This window comes from Mus caroli, unplaced genomic scaffold (assembly GCF_978045245.1).
Source record: "Mus caroli unplaced genomic scaffold, Mus_caroli_1 scaffold_8, whole genome shotgun sequence".
In the NCBI taxonomy this organism is placed as follows: domain Eukaryota; kingdom Metazoa; phylum Chordata; class Mammalia; order Rodentia; family Muridae; genus Mus; species Mus caroli.
In genome coordinates, this window is record NW_028227263.1 from 34,336,030 (window position 1) to 34,354,885 (window position 18,856).

General features: G+C 46.5%; 1 protein-coding gene across 1 annotated transcript in view; it reads left to right on the plus strand.

Moving 5' to 3' along the window:
* Nucleotides 1-18,856, plus strand: part of Galnt18 (polypeptide N-acetylgalactosaminyltransferase 18) — a 318,219-nt gene that overhangs the window by 159,064 nt on the left and 140,299 nt on the right. Inside the window, exon 2 of the mRNA XM_021167493.3 lies at nt 7,035-7,227. Coding sequence (XP_021023152.1) covers nt 7,035-7,227 — 193 coding nt within the window. The remainder of the gene's footprint in view (nt 1-7,034; nt 7,228-18,856) is intronic.

The following is an 18,856-nucleotide window of genomic DNA, read 5'->3' on the forward strand; positions in this document are numbered from 1 at the left end:
CAGGATGAAATTGTGGTATGTAGATTTTATCTCAGGAAAGTTGTAAAGAAAACCTGCTTTAAGATTTATACCCAAGATGCCCAGTGTCATCTTTGCTTTTATCTGATGCTTCGTGTTCACCTATAAGGGTGGGGGTGGTGTTAATGTGTCTGTGTGAGCATATGTCACATGTGTGCTCACAGAAGAGGGCATCAGATCTCCTGGAGCTGGCGTTAGAGACATTTGTGAGCCCCTTAATATAGATGCTGGGAACCGAACTTGAGCCTTCTGGAAAAATCAACATGTGTTCCTAACTACTGAGCCACCACCTCTCCAGCCCCAGGTTTCATTTTTCTGAAATCTGGGGTCACAGCACCTTGGCATGTAGCTCCCATTCGCAAGGGAAATAAACAGAGACTTGAGTGGTCTTTAGGTCTTGCTCAGGTGTTGTGAACAGCAGGCTCAGGAGGACAGAGAGAGGGGTCTCAAGAGATGTCTAGGGGAAGAAAGAGGAGACAGCATCATGTGTCCTCCAGCTGAGCTTCAGACACAAGGACTCGATGTCTGGGGAAGTATGTCCTCAGAATTTTGGCTACTTGTTGCTCCTGAGTCTGGATCTTGTCACCAAGGCCCCAAAGGCCACAACTCTAAACAGGGTCTGAAAATGAATAGAAATAGCAATGAATTTGGCCTCTGGGCATAGCTGGCCACTGCTCACTGGCTCTCAGAGCCATAGTAGTGTCTGCTCTGCTTGTGAGAGAGACACCAATCATGGAGCAAAACCACAAGGAATGAGAGCATGCAGTCCAGTCTGGGTGGCAACCGGTGTGCACTTGGTGTAAGTCACATCCCACGTGGTAGCGTTGTCTGCCTCTTCAGCTACAGTGTCCAACCCCAAACCACTCTGACCTTCAGCAGCAGTTATGTACTGTGACCCCTAGGCCAGCAGAGATGAGTATTGAGTTCTGCTTTAGAGGAGGTTTGGGCTACAAGCTCTTTTGCAACCTCTCCAGAAACCTGCCTCTGAATTTCCTCTTCCAGCTATGGCAAGAGCAGGAAAATGTCTTGGCTTCCCACCCTGAGGGTCTTCAGGGATGCAATCTTAAAGAAAAGGTACAAGCAGAAGAGGTCAGGGCTGGGCATCTCTTCAAGGTATGCATCACACCACTCAGAGATCCAATCTTGTCACTCTGTCCTGAGCCAGGACCTCCCTGCAAAGCCAGCTTTACAAGGCTCAGCAGGGCCTCCACCTGTGTTCTCAGTGCTTGTCAGATTATCCTAGGTTCAAAGCCTTGCAAGCTCCCCTTCCCCACTTCTCTCTTGCCTCATAGAACCAATGTGGAGGTGGTTAGGATGGCTCTGCAAGACTCCACTCTTCTTTGTGGGTGGTAGGCTCTGAGGTTGTAGCTCTTATATAGTATCCTTGATGTGCTGTAACATCTGGAACATTCTAGAAAACAGGACATATACAATGAGGAAATGGCCTTACCATGGATGTACTGATGAGCTGAGAAACTACTCCATAACCCTGCCGTTCTGTTTACAGAGGCCTGCGTGTGAAGGGATTGGAGGAGCAGAGTGGTCCTCAAAATGTGCTTGCTATTGTGTGTGATGGTCCATGTCTAGAACCCCAGCATTTGGAAGGCGGAGGCAGGAGGATCTGGAGTGTCAGGCTGCCCAGGGCTGCCTGGTAAAACCCTGTCTCACGAAGCAAGCCGGCAATGTACAAACTTGCCAAGATCCTGCAGAGCCACTGGCTCTAACCATACTACAGAGGGGCTGGCTTAGCATAGAGCAGGACCCAGGGGCTCCCAGCTAGGCCAGGTATATATCCAAATCACTGCTTGGCCAAGAAGTCTGAAGGCTTCTGAGAAAGAGCCCAAAGCAGTGGGGAGAGGAAGGACATCCACAGGGAATCTGAGCATCAACTCTTTACCCTGTGAAGGTATGCCTACAGCTTACCAGTTGGTCCACAAGAGCATAGGTCCACTGAGTAGCTGCCTAAGTGGGTCCTGGTGCACAACATGCAGATAGGGCTGTGCTCAAGAGGGAGGGAGGAAGCTCTGCACCAAGCTCCTTAGTGTCCAACGCAGCATCCCACTATCTGCTTTTGGGTTGCATATGGTGAAGCATCTGTCCCAGGCCCTCAGCTCAGCACCATGCTTTCTTTATTCTTCTTGGCTCTTGCTGTGCCCTCCTCTGGATTCTTTCCTGAAGGGATCCTGTGGGTTTCCCTTGCTCTTTGTGCTCTAACCCAAGTACTTTCACATCTTGGAAACTGTTCCCATCCCCCACTTCTCCTCCAGGGACCTGATGGCATGTTATATACTCTCAGCAGAGCACTGATCACATTTTCCATGTTACCCTTTCACTAAGTCCCACGAGCACAGAGAACATGTCTGTCTCATCTTTATATTTTATTATTCAACAGCTGGCTTAACACAGAATAAAGCTGTTTCAGTGCGTGTTGTGGGCTGAGGAGATGGCTCAGGGGATAAGAATGCTTGTTGTGCAAACATGAAGACCTGAGTTCAGACCCCCCCCCCAGAACCCACAAAAGAAATCGTTCATGGTCATACATACTAATGGCCTCAGCACTGTGAGAGGCAGGGATGGAACTGCTGGGGCTAGCCAGCCATAAGCTTAGATCCAAGTTCAGTGAGAGACCCTGTCTCAAGGGGGTTGGGCAGACAGATAGCAGAACACCTAAAGTCTTCCAATGGCCTCCACATACACTCATGTTCACATACACACACGTGGATGCATATTTTAAACACATATACAAATACATTAAATTAAAAATAATAGCTTTTTTTTAATTGATGAAGAGGTTCAGTAGCTTTAGTATGCAGGACTCAGAGAATTCTGAATCCCAGCATCAGAGGGAAGCAGTCACCAGTGGCTCCTCTGGGTGATCCTAGCCAAGATGGAGCTGGTAGATGCTGACTCAAAAGGACATTCTGGAGATATAAGCAGGGATGACAGGTCCTTGGGTCCCTGGAAATGTCAAACATGAGCCCCAGGTCATTTTCAGTTCCCATTAATGTGCAGAATGCCATGTACAGACACATTAATAGCACCTTCAGTAGGTGACTAGTGTCCCCCCAGGGAGTCCTCCTCCAGGAGCTGTTGAGGGCCCTGTAGCAAGCACCTGGGGGACTGAGGAGACTCAGAAAGGACAGATGTCACAATAAAGAGCTGGGGCCAGGAAGGAAAGAGGGTGCCTAGCTTGCATTCCCCAGGCCTTGCTGACTATAGTTTGATAGAACACTCCCCAAAGATAACTTGGCTCAATTTTCTTTAGACACTGGATTTGCCTACCATTTTGCCCTCTGTACCTACCTTCTGGGAGGAAGAATTTTAGAAGTCATTATTGGGTTCCTTTTGCTTCTGAACTCTTTAGGGTGAGGGAAGAAGGGAGGGGGCAGAAGAGATGGGGGAGAGGAGGAAAAGAGGGAAGAGGAGAAAAGAATGTAGAGGCGGAAGGAGGTAGGGACAGAAGAGAAAGAAGAGACACAGCCTCCTTCGGGCACTGTCTCCATGTTTCCACTGTAACAACTCTATAAAGTGTCCTGTTCTGGAAACATTAGATGATTCTCAGGCACAAGAGACCTACCAGGCCACCCTATGATCTAGGGGTGATTGTCTAGCAGTGACCAAATTCCATGGAGCCACCTGAGAAGTGTGTTATACAGGTACATAGTCACTGGTTTGTGTACTAGATAAGAACTGACCACACACAAGCCCCTTCATGGTCTTCCCTGCTACACACCCCTACCTGCCAGCAGGCTCCACTTCCCTTTTGCCCCAGAAAGATTCTGGAAATTCCTAGCAGGCAAGCAGTAGCCTTCTGACTCCTCCAAGGATTTTTTGCTACTGCTCTGTTCACTCATTTGATAGACTGAACACATGTGGACATAAAGCGTGCACGCACAAACACACACACACACACACACACACATTACACACACACACACACTGGAATTTTATGCAACCATAAAGAACAATGAAATCACAACACATTTAAGAAAGTGGATGGAACTCAAGGTTAAGTGAAATAAGCCAAACTCAGAAAGACAAATGTGGCATGTTCCTCTTAAATGCTGGGTCTGGACCTAAATTTATATGTGATGTGCATGTTCAGGACATGAAAGGGGCCATGGGAAAGGAAGAAGTGATCTTGGGAGGGAAGAAGGTCCTGGAATACATGTGTCACAAAAGACCAGTGGATTGTTGGTGGAGGCAGGAATCCAACAAGAGGCAGGGGGGCAGGTGTGATGGAGGAGGGCACTTGGGGAGGAGGATAAATAACAAAGTAGACTGATATATATGTACAAAATGTCAATATGTAGCACACTATGTTGTATGCTAACTTAATATTTAATATAAAGAGTGAAACAAATATTGCTTCCCTAGGTTCTTTAGCTCCTCTTGTGTGTGTATATGTGTGCACACATGGGGTGTGTGTATGTGCAGGTGTGCCTTCACATGTGTGGTGACCAGATGACAATGTTGGGTGTTGCTCCTTAGGTGCCATCTACCTTGTATGTTTGAAACAGTCCCTCAGTAGGCTGGAACTGATTAGGTAGTCCAAATTGCCAGGGCAGTGAGCACCAAGGGTCTGCCTGTCTCTGCCTCTCCAGTACACACCACCAACCCTGGTTCTCTTTAGAAACCAGGATCAAATTCAAGCCCTCATGCTTGCAGAACAAGCACTTCATCAACTGAATCACTACTCCCTCATCCAGGCCCCTACTTCGTCTTTAAGAGCATGCTGGCTTCACGGTCCCGATCATTTGTACCCATACCAAGTGACAAGGTAGGGACACAGTGCTGTAACCTCTGTCTTCAATCTGTTTGTAATACATTATTATGCAGCACAGGCCTAATTGTGAATCATAATTTTTTCATTAACTGATCTCATTTTACTTGGTAATATCCATTTAGGCATTTGAGAGCAATAAAACTCCATTTCTTTTAAATATTATATGATTCAGTTGGCTCACTGATTTAGATTTTACTGCCCCCCATTGGAGTGAATAAGTCATCCATCTTTACAGAGATAACGAAGACCTTCAAGATCACGCAGGCAGGCCTCGTGGGGAGAATGCTCAGGTGCACCCCATTCTGGAGTGGAACATTCTGTGACTGGACTTGATTCCATATCCTGAAACCCCTTAGAAATGTGTGCATCAGTCATACCATGCCCCTCAGTAGATCCTAACTGTCTTGATGGATCTGGGTTTTCTTTTGTGTTTCTTAAAAAGCATGCAAGCAAACAAACAAAACCTGGTAATGAGATGATGACTCACCTTGTCCTATGGGTCCCAGCCTGCTGTTACCCACAGGTCATAAAATGCAGGGGGAGGGGAAAGAAGGGGATTAACTGTGAGGGTAGGAGCAGGCCTCCCAGCACTTCCATGGTCTTCCTTATGACCCCAGATATGTATCTAGTGGTCTTTATGTCTCTCTCTGAAGACGGTCAGTTGAGATTAAGGGTCATGTGGGGGCATGCTTAGGAAAGAGCCCTGACTCATGAGAGTAGTAAGTGGTTTTTTGTTGGGTTTTTTTTTGGCTAATGTTAATGAGTTATACCTCCAACCCAGTGGGTGGTCGGCGCCCCTCAAGGAGAGGTTACTCAAGCTAACTCTCTGGGAGTCTAGTGGGCGACTAAGAGTTCCTCTGACTGTATGCATCTCTCGCATCTCTTGCTCTTGCTCCAGCATCACCTAGCACAGGCTCCCTAAGTTCCTTTCACTCTGTGACAACTGGGGAACACTTCTAGCCATGCCAGTTTCCTGTCTCTGAAGCCCTCTGGTGTGTTCTGAGAGCCTGGGAGCTTGGTGCCACCCTCTGTAGCCAGGCAAAGTCCCTCCTCCCAGGTCAACTCTTAGTAGACTTGGTGACTCAAGAGGAGGTGTCTGTTTGGAGCACTAAGTGCCCTGACCTGGAAGACCTGAAGACCCTGGCCTTGTCTCCATCCTGTGACTTTAAGCATGTTATGTACCTACTAGCTACATAGAGGTAGCTGAGAGTACCCACCAGGTGCCCTATAGCTGCCTCTCCTGGTCCTTATGCCTGCGTCCTCAGGTCTCCATCTAGCCCCAGGCTCTACCTCATATGTTCAAGACATAGTGGACAGTGGGATGGACATCTTTGCCTACTGTTACTACATTAAGTGGTTTTTCGTGACAATCTGCCCCAGGACACCAGTTTAAGTCTTGGCCCATCAGCTGTGCTAGGTCTGTGACTTGATACCAAAGAGGGATTGAAAAAAACCCTCCTTCTTCCTCCTTCTCATTGTGTCTCTCTGGGAGACAGACTCACCTAAGTGTCTCATGGGTTATATGCAATGCTCACAGGTCTCAGATCTCTGTGATCTCTGTTTGGAAGGTGTTGGTTTCAGGAGGCTGGTGCTTACTGTGGCCTTGCAGCTGGTATGTGGTGGAACAGAATCTGAATCTCTGACCATACAAATCCAAAAAGACTAGTATTCCAGGTGAGAAGGCTTGCGAGGATGCTGGAAAACCCCGATCAGCCTTTGAACCTGGAGCAGGCTGCCTTCCTGAGGCCACCAGGAGTCCGGGAAGAAGTTCCAAGATGTATGGCAGATGGCTGTCACCTGTGTCTGAATGTCCCATGTATGGGTGGGCAAAGAGAGCTAGGGTCTGGATGTAGGCTGGAGCAGGACTGACTGTAGGTGCTGGAGTGTAGACTGGGGAAGAAGCAGAGGCTCACATAGGAGACTGGGCCAGTATTCTTGGCAGAGACAGACTGGAAAAGGCTGCAGTTCTGTGTTGGAGCCATGGCATGTCAGGCTCACAACCATCAACTTCTTGGCAGCCTCTGCTGGGTACATTTCTATATCCCTGAATGTGATGCTTATTGGATGGATGACACCATAGATTCATGGGTGAATAAATCTTTGAGAACCATGAAAATTCCACTCTCCTCAGTCATCGTGGAAGGCTTGTGTGAGGAAGGGAAAGGGATTGGGTTTGGTGTATACAGGGTTGCACTCTGACCCACTGACTCCTTGTCCCTTCTTTCTCCAGAGGCTCCTGCCAAGCCTGAGGAGGCAGAGGCCGAGCCCTTCACGGACTCCTCCCTGTTTGCACACTGGGGTCAGGAGCTCAGCCCCGAAGGCCGGCGTGTGGCCCTGAAGCAGTTCCAGTACTACGGCTACAACGCCTACCTCAGTGACCGGCTACCCCTCGACCGGCCCCTGCCAGACCTCAGACCCAGTGGGTGAGCAGTCAGTGGCCAGGCTCTTGTTTATGTGGGCGTGGGTCCTCACGATGCTGGGAACAGAGCGAGAACTGGGAGGGGGCCCTGCATTTCCCCTCTGCTGAATAGGGGGACAACTTCCTTCCATTAGAGATTTTGGGGATTAATAATCCAAATTATCCCTTAAGGGCACCAGAGCCATCTAGCAGACCCACTAATCTGTCATTTTAAACCAATTAGCTCTAACTTTTTTCCCCTTAAATTAGTTTTTTTTTTTTTTAATATATCAGTCTTCCAGGGTGAACAAGTCATTACACCCAGCAGAGAGGTCTGTCTTGGCTTTTCATTTTGTTAAACAAGGATATTTCTTTAAGGTTCAGGCAGTCTTTATTATCCATAATTATTAAAACTTCGCATGCACCACAGTTAGGAAATCTCATTAACTTTTGTGAGCTCCCCAAACCTTCCTCCTCCCCTTCCTCTTCCTCATTTTTAAATGTTCCTTAAAGGTACAAACCAGAGTGAGATTCTCTTTGGGATTTTCTGGAAAGATCTTGTAGCTGAGCTTAGAAGTTATGGCTTCTTAAAGGGGCAATTCTCAACCTATGGGTTGTGACACCTTTAGTGATTAAATGACCCTTTCTCAGGGGTTGCCTAAGACCATTGGAAAACACAGGTATTTACATTATGATTTGAAACAGTAGCAAGATTAGTTATGAAGTAACAACAAAAGTAATTTTATGATTGGGAGTCACCACAACATGAGGAACTGCATTAAGGGGTCTCAGCATTAGAAAGGTTGAGAATCACTGTCTTAGACAGAGGACTTAAGCTCAGCTTTATCAACATTCACTGAGCACTTACTGAATACTGTATAATCAAGTATAGTTGTCTCTGGCCTGAGGAGAAGATGGCTGGGCTATAGTCATCTAAGAACTGGGGACCTACCAAGAAGAAGTTTGTGTGTGTGTGTGTGTGTGTGTGTGTGCACTTAAAGATGGTTTGTGAAGTTGTGTGTGTGTGTATGTGTGTGTGTGCACATGCATGCACATGTGCATACATAATAATGTATATATGGGTAGATAGGGAGGTCATAGGTCAACCTTAGATATCGTTCCTTGAGTTCTTCCTTCATTATGTTTTTGAGGCAGGGGCACAGCCTTGCCTATGGGCTAGGAGGCAAGGGTAACCAGCTAGCAAGCCCCAGGAATCCTCCTGCCTCTGTTACATTGGCTCTGAGAATACACATGTCCCATGCTCTGCCTGGCTTCAGTATATGGAAGCTGGAGATCAAACATGGATGCTCACATTTATGGCAAACCCCTTATTGACTGTGCCATCTCCTCTGCCCTCATGATCTTATCATGTAATTTACAGCAATGAAGGGAGAGAACATGGCCAAAAAGGCCTGGAGGCCAGCCTCCACAGAGCCTGCCTTCCAGAGAGTAAGCTAGGAAAAAAACGCAGCTGTTTCATGGTGACATGCCCTATGGATAACAGTAAGAAGAGGGACAGGGAGAGGGGGACTCTACTCTGAGCCAAGTAAATCAAGGGGCAAGAATGAACCCTGGGCTCCCAGAGATGGATAACTACTCCAACTGAACTTTGACCCACATCTGGGTGCCACATCCTGGCTACAATTCATCCCTCAGCTATGTTTAGTTTGATTAAACATAGTATAGTGCTTTTCAGAGCTGGCCCACAATCCCAAACATTCTCCTGAGAGAAACACTATTCTTTTTTTTTAATTTTTTAAAATTATATATTTTCTTCATTTATATTTCAAATGCTATCCCAAAAGTCCCCCATACCCTCCCCCTACTCTCCCCCCCTCACTCCCATTTCTTGGCCCTGGAATTCCCCTGTACTGAGGCATATAAAGTTTGCAAGACCAAGGGGTCTCTCTTCCCAATGATGGTCGAGTAGGTCTGCTACATATGCAGCTAGAAACACGAGCTCCGGGGGGTACTGGTTAGTTCATATTGTTGTTCCACCTATAGGGTTGCAGATTCCTTTAGCTCCTTGGGTATTTTCTCTAGCTCCTTCATTGGGGGCCCTGTGTTCCATCCAATAGCTGACTGTGAGCATCCACTTCTGTGTTTGCCAGGCACTGGCATAGCCTCACAACAAACAGCTATATTAGGGTCCTTTCAGCAAAATCTTGCTGCTGTATGCAATGGTGTCAGCGTTTGGAAGCTGATTATGGGATGGATCCCTGGATGTGGCAGTCTCTAGATGGTCCATCCTTTCATCTCAGCTCCAAAGTTTGTCTCTGTAACTCCTTCCATGGGTGTTTTGTTCCCAATTCCCATAAGAAGGGCACATGCTCCACTATGTTTGTAGCAGCCTTATTTATAATAGCCAGAAGCTGGAAAGAACCCAGATGTCCCTCAACAGAGGAATAGATACAGAAAATGTGGTACATTTACACAATGGAGTACTACTCAGCTATTAAAAAGAATGAATTTATGAAATTCCTAGGCAAATGGATGGGCATGGAGGGTATCATCCTGAGTGAGGTAACCCAATCACAAAAAAACTCACATGCTATGTACTCACTGATACGTGGATATTAGCCCAGAAACTTATAATACCCAAGATACAAGATACAATTTGCAAAACACATGAAACTCAAGAAGACCGAAGACCAAAGAAACATTATTCATGCTGTCCTTTCTAGAGGGATTTGCCAGAGGAGGTCTATAGGGGACCCTGGATGAGCAGCATCCTACAGTTTCTCCAGGACATCATCACAAGAAAAGGCTCATACCTCTCCACTGGGCTGTACAGTTTGTGGACCTCACACACCTTCCATGGAAGATAAGATCATCCAGAAAAGCCAAGTCACCAACAGAGGCATTGAGCATTGGTCTTCTATCTTCAGAGAGGGCTCTTTGCAGGTGCATTTAGCACGGGAGGCTTCTTATGCACATGAACTTGACTGGCTTTCACTCATGCCAGACCTATGGCCAAGACAGACAGTTATTGGTGGACCACTTTGTGCAAGGAGAGCTTAAGGAGAATAAGGCTGCCAGAGATTGGTGCTTTCTGTAACACGTTCAGAAAGCATCCTTCCAGCAGTTCCATTCTCTATCAGTCTACACTGTCAAGCATCTGTAGTACATCACACTCATTTGTAGGTAATTGTTTGGTGATGATTACATGAGATCTGGACTCCTACAACCCCTTTGCTGGAGGAAGCTTGGTTACCGAGTATCCATGGCAGAGAGGAGGGAACTGAGGCACAGAGAGACTGCATGAGTTGCCCAACATCCTCCTTAGAGTCAGAGCTGAAGTGGGAAGCTGAGCAATCTGGCAATAGAAATTGACCAGGTAACTGCTGTGCTCTACTGCTGTAAGGTGACAATTGTTGTGGGGCTAGAAGGACAGCCTTCCACAGCATTAAATGTTGGCTGACCAGTTTTAGAGAGAGCAAGGTCTGCATCTACATTTTGGAAAAACTGAGTGAAAAGCAACCCATTACCAATGCTCAGAGTGATTCATTGGCTACAGCACCTGTCTCCAAAGAGACTTCCTGTGTGGTATGCATTCCTGGCCCTGCCTCTCCCTTGCATTGCCTCCAGCTGGTCCCTAGGGGATAAAAGATGTAATCCAACCCTTGTTGTCTGCCTGTGCTCAGAACAAAGTACAATCAAAATGAGAGTCTATTTAGTTGGTCCCTGGGTTTCACGAATTTCTTCATTCAACGAACATTTATTGAGCATGGAGTTTCTACCAAACACTAGAATAGCAGAAGACGGGCCAACCTCCTGGAGCACTCTGAAGGGGGAGTCCAGACAAGAGCCAGTACAGGGTAGAGTGGTTTGCTGGAGCACTTGCTGAGGATTTCCTAGTGCCCTTGGGGAAGAGCCATTCTGATGGCTTCTTGGATAGCCCATGGAAGCCTTGCCTTCTCTGGCCTCTATGGCAAGAAGGTGGCCTGGCAGGTGGTACCTCCAGGGAGATTCCCTTTACTATCTCTGATGTTTCCTGGAAGGAAGGAAAGACAAAAACACAAAAAAGGGCAGAGGTTTCCTCTGCCTCCTCTGCCGAGAGAGACTTTCTTTCCCAGTATCTGCACAGGAAATCAAACTCTCGGGGAGCATAGCAGGCCAGCGGGCCACTAAAGGAGACAGCACATTACTAAAGGGTATCATCACTCAATCATGTGTGAGGCTTGAGGTCTGGGCAATGGCTTCCTTACTCCCTCTCTGGGTTGGAAAGAGCTGTTGGCTCAGGAGGGAAGACACCTCATTTCTGATTAGCTGGTTTCTCATTGGCATTGACTGACGTAACAGATGTGAGGTCTTCAATATGGGCCTTCTTCTGTCTCTAATGTCTAAACTCTTCATTTTTTTTGCCACTGAACCCCAAAATAGGCAGGGACAAAAAAATAAAAAGTCAAACCAGAGGAACACATATGTATCAAAAGTCTTCACCCTGCACATTGGATGTCTGTGCATTTGATTAGACATGAGTCAAATAGCAGCATATCAAAAACTGAAGTTGAGAAGAGATCAAGGAATCCTTTGTTCCTGGGGAAGAAAAAGATAGAGAGATGAGGTTGGGGAAGGTTACTGAAAAACAATGAGTATGGCAGTGTTTCGGAAGGAGAGCCATGAAGAGTTGAGGCAGTGGCCACTTGAGGACAGTGAGGGCAGTGGAATTCCTGCCCTTGCCTCCCTGTGCTGCAGAAACAGACTCTCTGCATTTCTTCCTCACTCACTGTTTGTTATTTCCAAACAGTGGCCATAGAGGAATCTAAGGGCAAGTGCCTGCCCTAAGGTGTGCTGTGGAAATGAGTAAAAGGCTTACAGCACCAAGCCTGCCAGTTGCCAAGACAACCAATTCTATAGCCTGCCTCCAAGGTAGCTCAGGGAAGAGCACTGGGCAGTGGCTACTTCCTGACTCTTGCTGGCAGATCTTCATACATTTCTGAGTCTTTTACCTCCAAGTGCCCTCTATGGGACTATGTACCTCCATCCCAGGGACTAGGGTACTCTGGATTTTGGGTTGACAGTTATGTTAGGCACTGGGGTTGGGACATCAGAAGTTGGTCTTTAGAGGACTGAACTATTTTCTACAACCCTGAATGAAAGCAACTGAGACAGATTCACATTCGAACCTCAGAAGCCCAAGTCTAGAGCAAGAAAGAGTAGGGATGGAATGGGTTGGTAGCAGAGAAGGAATCAAGTAACAGGACCCTGTAGAGCATGCAATCCTAAGGGAGGAGGGGACTACAATCAGCAAACTGGGGTATGACAGCTGGACAGTTGGGCAGTACTGTTGGTGTTGCTGCCCTTGAGCTGATGAACTGCAGATAGCACCTTGCTGTGTGCTGGGGCCACATGTATGCTCTCTGTACAGCTTGATTCTCATGACACTTTCAAGCAGTTGTTACCATTTTATGTGGGAGAATGCTAAGCCTTACTAGGCTAAGAAATCTGTATGGGTTAGGTAAAGACTAAGTTGGTACAGTGTATGAGGACCTGAATCCTATTCCCCAGTAACTACATCAAAAAATCTGCTATGGTGGTGTGTGTTTCCAATCATAACACTGGGGAGGTAGAGACAGGTGGATTCTTGAGGGTTGCTGGTAAACCTCCTAGAACACGTGGTGAATTCCATGTAGAAGAAGTGAGAGACCCTGTGTCATTTTTAACAGCCAACTTGACCCAACCTAGAATTACCTGGGAAGAGAGTTTCACTTGAGGAATTAATTATGTAGGACAAGTCGGTCCATGGTGAATTTGTCTTGATTGTTAACTTATGAAGGAAGACATATCAAGTAGCAAGTCCATTGTGGGAAGCTTCATTCCTTAGGCACAGAGTCCTAAACTCTATGAAACAGGAGAAATCATGATGAAAGCAAAAAAAAAAAATAAGTGTAGACTATTTTCTATTCCCTCTTGTCTGGTGATGTGATGTGATGAGCTGCTTGCATTTCTGCCTTGAGCTCCCTGAAATGATGGTCTGTAACTTGGAATCATAAGCTAAGTAAACCCCTTTGCTCCCCTTTGGCTGCTTATCATCAGTATACTTTGTCGCAGCAACGGAAATGCAATTAGAATAGCCTGTCTCACAAAAACAAGATTGATAAGGACTGAATTCTCCCCTACCCCGATGACCTCTGATCACCATGTGCATGTGTACACACTAGTATCTGTATGCAAACACACACATGCACACAAACACACACACACACACAAATGCATGCATATGCACACATACATGAGGAACCTGCTTAAGTTCTTACAGGTACTCTGTGGCAGAGGTAGTGTCTTTATGGGTTCTCAGGACTTCAGGACATGGCCTCATCCCTACTCCTGCCCTGCCCAGGGGAGCTTGTCTGACTTGGGGTCTTGTCTTTGGAGAAGCAGAGGTCTGTGAAATACAGTTGCAGCCAGAAGCAACCACAGACCAAGAGGTGAAATAAAGACTCTTTGGAAGGATTATGCTGTCCATGTTGGAAATGCTCATAGGACAAATATGGTTGGAAAGATGGCTCTCTGACTGAAGCACTCTGGGAACATACTTCTCTCTCTCCCTAATGTTAAGCTCATTGTGGGCCAAGAATATGATGACTTGATCTTGAAGAAGCAGTAATCTCAAGATAATATGCAATGTGGTACAATAGGAAGGGGACAATGTTGTTCTCCTTTGCTCTTAGACCTTATCTGCAGAAATAGATTGCAAAGGAACACAGGGGCTACCCTGGGAGAGACACTGTGCTATGTGAAAGGTAATGCTTCTGTATAGGTTATAGATTAGTAGTTAGCCTTGCTTCTTTGGACTCCAAAGCCAGGACTCTTGGCTGAAAGTTGATTTGAACTCCAGTAAGCTCCTGTAGCCTCTCTGCTTTTATTTACAGATTGAAATCTGCTCACTCAGAGAGCTCAAGACAAAGACTGAAATATATCTGGGGTCTGGAGCACACTTCCAGGCATGCAGTTGCTGTTGTTGTCTGGGTTTGTGGTTTATGAATTGACTTAGAGGGAGGGGCAGAAAAGAAGCAGTATGGTCTTAACTTGACCACCTGGAGGACCATGTGGACAGAGGGATACAGGGTAAAGCAATGTTCTGGCAGCAGATGAGAGAAGAGCTGGATAGGTACTCTGGAAAACATCACACTGCAGCCCCTAGGAAAGACTTCTTCCACATCCCCAGAGACCAGAAGATCAAAGGTTGATCCCAAACTGGACTTGGCTGGGCAGTAAAGGTCTTATTGTTCTTAGCAACTGGCCTTCCATGACATATCTAGGGACCCTGCCTTCCTTTGTAGATTCAGGGATCTTCCTTTTCCCACAGATCTAGTGCTACCCCTTCTATTCCAGCAAATAGATTTTTGTGACACCTCTTCTACTATCTCCAAAAGATCTAGGTGACTTCCTTCCCCTGTCCCTGAAGATGAAGAAGACCCATCTTGCCCTGCCCCAGCAGATCTAGAGGACAATCATTTTCCTACCCCTAGCAGAACAAAGGGGGATACTTTGTCTTACCCAAGTAGGTTTAGAGAATCTTCATTCCCTACCCTCAACAGATCTAGAGTTCCCACTTTTCCCCACCTTGACATTTCTATTCTACCTTGCATTCCTTGGCCCTAGTTGCCACAGATCTGGCCTCCTCACCTGCACACCTACCAATCAGAGTCACTGAATGTAACTGTTCCACTAGAGCCTGCAGGGTTTTGATGTCTGAGCAACTGTACATTTAGGATCCATTTTCTCCAGATGCCTTATTCTCCAGATCGCTCAGATATTCGGGGAACAGTTGAGCTTCCTGTTTCCCTGGTATTGTTTACACTCTAACTGATGGCTCTCTTGTTTATCTCCCCTTATCTGCCTGGCAGATCCTTTGTCTACATTGATAAGATCACCAGAAAGGATGTTCACTAAACTTCTGCCTCTGGAAGAAGCTGAGTGTTGATGATCATGTGTGCCCGGCAACTCACTCCACAGGAGTTCCTGGCCTACATTCTGTTTCTAGAGCAGTCCTGGGCCACTCCTCTCATTGTACAGATGGATGACACTCCAGAGTTTCAGATAACATTGTCTTGTCCACATCTGGGCCAGTGTCTGAAACCCTGTCTATGCTAAGTACTTGACCCTGGCTCCATCATCCTCTTGTTGCAGAATAGAATTTTGTTGCTGTCAAGCAGGAAGGATTATGCAAGCCGACTCCATGCTGGTCCTGTCTTAATGGAGTTTCCACCATACAATACTCATGGCCATATGTGTTCTTCTGCTCATGAATTTGAGTTTTCCTTCAGGATTCTGTCACCAGGCACTGTGCTTTCTGAGAATTGCCCTGCTGCACATTGAATCAGGTGCTGTGAATTCCCAATGTACAGTTAAGTCCCGACTTTGTGCAGCTTACATCTGAGAATGTGTCACAATTACATAGAGATGTGCATTACAGTAGCATACAGTGGCATGAAAGGAAACAAGCAAACAACAACAAATGAAAACAAAGCCTAGGGCATCATGGTACCAGAATGATTTTAACCAGGAATTGGAGTAAGCCCTTCTGTGGGAGGGTATGGGGGGTGGTTTCTTTGCAGGTGGTGAAGACACATGCATTTATGCTCAGAAGCCAACAAAAGGCTGTGGAGGTGGGGATACCCTGTATAGCTCTAGGATGCAACCTCTTTGTTCCATTTCTATTACATCTTTCCCAGTGATTCATTTCCACGTCAGCAGTTGCTCAGTGTTGATGTTCTGTATCCTGCCCTGGACTTCTGCTGCTGCTCCCTTAGAGAATTCACATTCAGAGTTCCTGCAAGAAAGCCCATAATCGGCTTCCTGATCTTTCAATATCATCAAATCTGACTAGGTACTCCCATTGTATAGTTATTAACATTTCCTCCAAATTGAAACCTTCCCTTCTGGATGGCAGGGAGAAGCTCTCCCAACTCACTAGCGTCCCAGGAAGCTTAGAAAGGTGCAAGAGTCACAAAGCTCCTCTCCAAGGTCAGATGAGCAGTGGCCAGTTGGGAGGGAGGGGCTCTCTTTGGTAATGCTGCCTGAAAGTTGTCCTCACCCGTGTGGAATGGTCTTTGGGTCACTCAAGCTGCTTTTGAGTCACCCACACTCATGCAAGTAGTCCCAAGAAATTCTCTGGTTCACCAAAATAGACTGGAGCAGATTCCCACCCCCCGACCCCCACCATGGTCTGTTGTTGGCACCCTATGTTCTTTACATTCTCCCAGGAAAAGTCATAAAATAGGCCCACAAGACTGCTTTATAGGTTAAAAATGGGCCTATTGATCACTATGTGAAGCTTAGGAATCAGCCACCGCCACTGCGCCGCCCCCCCTCAGTTACAGACCAAATGATAATGTGGAAAGGACAACAGAAGACACTGTAACCTTTATACAGATGTCCCTGGGACTGCTTATCTCAAAGGCAGTATTGTAACTGGGAGATAATCTCTAGCTTCCATGCCCAGAAATCTTTAACACACTGCCCCACACCTTCCAGTCATAAAATCCCCTCTGTAGTTCTTATGCAGAATTGGCAGCTTAGGAGCCTGGCCTCCCAGCAGGCTTTCATGATACCAGTACCACAATACCACTGTCTCCGTGGACATACTTGCAGAGACATAGGAAGAAAGGTGGGCATCGTCATGTGGCAGGCGTTAGCAGCCAGAGGAGCCTGGGCTTAATTAAGCCCTGGAGGATAACTTCCCACCTCAACTACATTTCCTTCATCTACATTGGGGATAAAGACACTGACTGCTACTGATAGTTGTTAGGAGTGATAACATGGTAGAAAAGAACCTTATGGCATGATGAAATGCTCATTAATGCTGTTGCTTTCAGGGATTCTCTATACTGGGGAGAAGTGGTGAAAAGTGTGGGAATCCCCAAGCTCTGAAGGTTGTAACAATGTATGTGCTAGCCAGAGGGAGGGACAGTCTCCACTTTTCTTGTGTCAGTGAGAATCCTCACATTACCGAATCCTTGGGTCTCTGTGAGTCCAATCTCCTGGGAGCCAACAGATGTGTTGATATAATTTGGAAATCCTGGAAGCTAGAAGTATGCCAAAGTGAGGTCACAGAAACACCATGAATGCTATGTGGGTACACAGAGATTGGTGGCGGTATAAAGACACCAGTACCCTCTAGGACCAAAAGTAGCCATGGAGAGCCAACAGGTGTCTTGAGGTCTATGAACTCTCCCTGGGTTTATGTTCCAGGTGGCTAACAACTCACCTCAACGTCATATTCTGATTATAGCTCAGAGGGGATGGTCTCTGGGAGAAGTTTAGGAGTAGTGGCCAGGACAACCAGCCAGGGAGTGGTAACTCCAGAGTGTCATCTTCTCACTTAGGACCCTTTGCTGCACTCCCAGAACTCTGGCACAGAAGCCCTGTCCCCAAAGTTCATTGGCAGTCTCCTTTGATCTCATTCTGGAAATGGTGTGCCATCCTCCTTCCTGGAAGGTCAGACTGCCCCATGAGTCATCTTATGGACAATGATCTTGCCCATTTGCTGAGATCAAAGAAAAGGCTGAGGCTACCAATCCAACATAGGTTTGCCCAGCTTCAGGAACAAGGACTGATTTCCACATTCGATGCCCAAGAGCTGGACATGGTCTCACACAGGAGTCTACTGCTTCTATTCCTCTTATAGATAATGACACTCAAATTCTTTTTTAGAATTTTGTAGAAATTTGTCTCAAAACAATCTTGGTATAAATCTTCAGAGAAGCTCCCTAAGTTGTCTTGTCTCTTGTCCTGCATCTCTTTTTGTGTGCAGAGATCAATAGAGTGGAGTTTATCGGGACCATCAATTCAGCTTATTAGACAGTCCCAACACTCCCCCTCTACTATACCTTGTTTTTATCTCTAGTGGGGAACAGCTTGACATTGAGCAAGAGTGAAAATCAACAGGTAACTTTTATGGCTTAATTTTACAGGGAAAGTACCTCTTCCAAAGACAAGTCAGGGCTGGGTGTTGCACAGTTAAGCGTCCTTTAAAAAGGACACGTTAATGACATTCATGTGGTGTCTTTGCATTGCAATCCTCATGTTCTTCACCACAGCACTGAATGGGGTGGGGGAAAAGAGACAGCTACCGGGGGTGGGAGGGTGGGGGGTGGGCGTGGGGGAGTGACTCTGAGCTATAGTTTCTGTATAGCATGCTCTCAGAGGTCCATGTGTTGAAGGTTTGATGACCATCTTATGGTGCTATTAGAAAGCAGTAAAGCCCTCAGGGTAGGACCTAGCAGAAGGAAGTTAGGTTATTGGTACTGACTCATGCCTTAGGGTTTTATTGCTGTGAAGAGACACCGTTACCAAGGTGACTCTTATAAAGGACAACATTTAATTGGGTCTGGCTTCCAGTTTCAGAGGATCAGTCCATTATCATTATGGCATGAAACATGGCAGCAGGCAGGCAGACATAGTGTTGGAAGAGCCAAGAGTTCTTTCTATATCTTGATCTGCAGGCAGCAAGAGTAGGTTCTCTTCCACACTGGGTGGAGTCTGAGCCAAGGGGCCTCAAAGTCCATCCTCACAATGACACACTTCCTTTAACAAGGCCACACCTCCTTCATTAATGCCACACCTTCGAATAGTGCCACTTCCCATGGGCCAAGCATATTCAAATCACGCTTCCTGTCCACAATGAGATGAAATGCTTTCCTCTA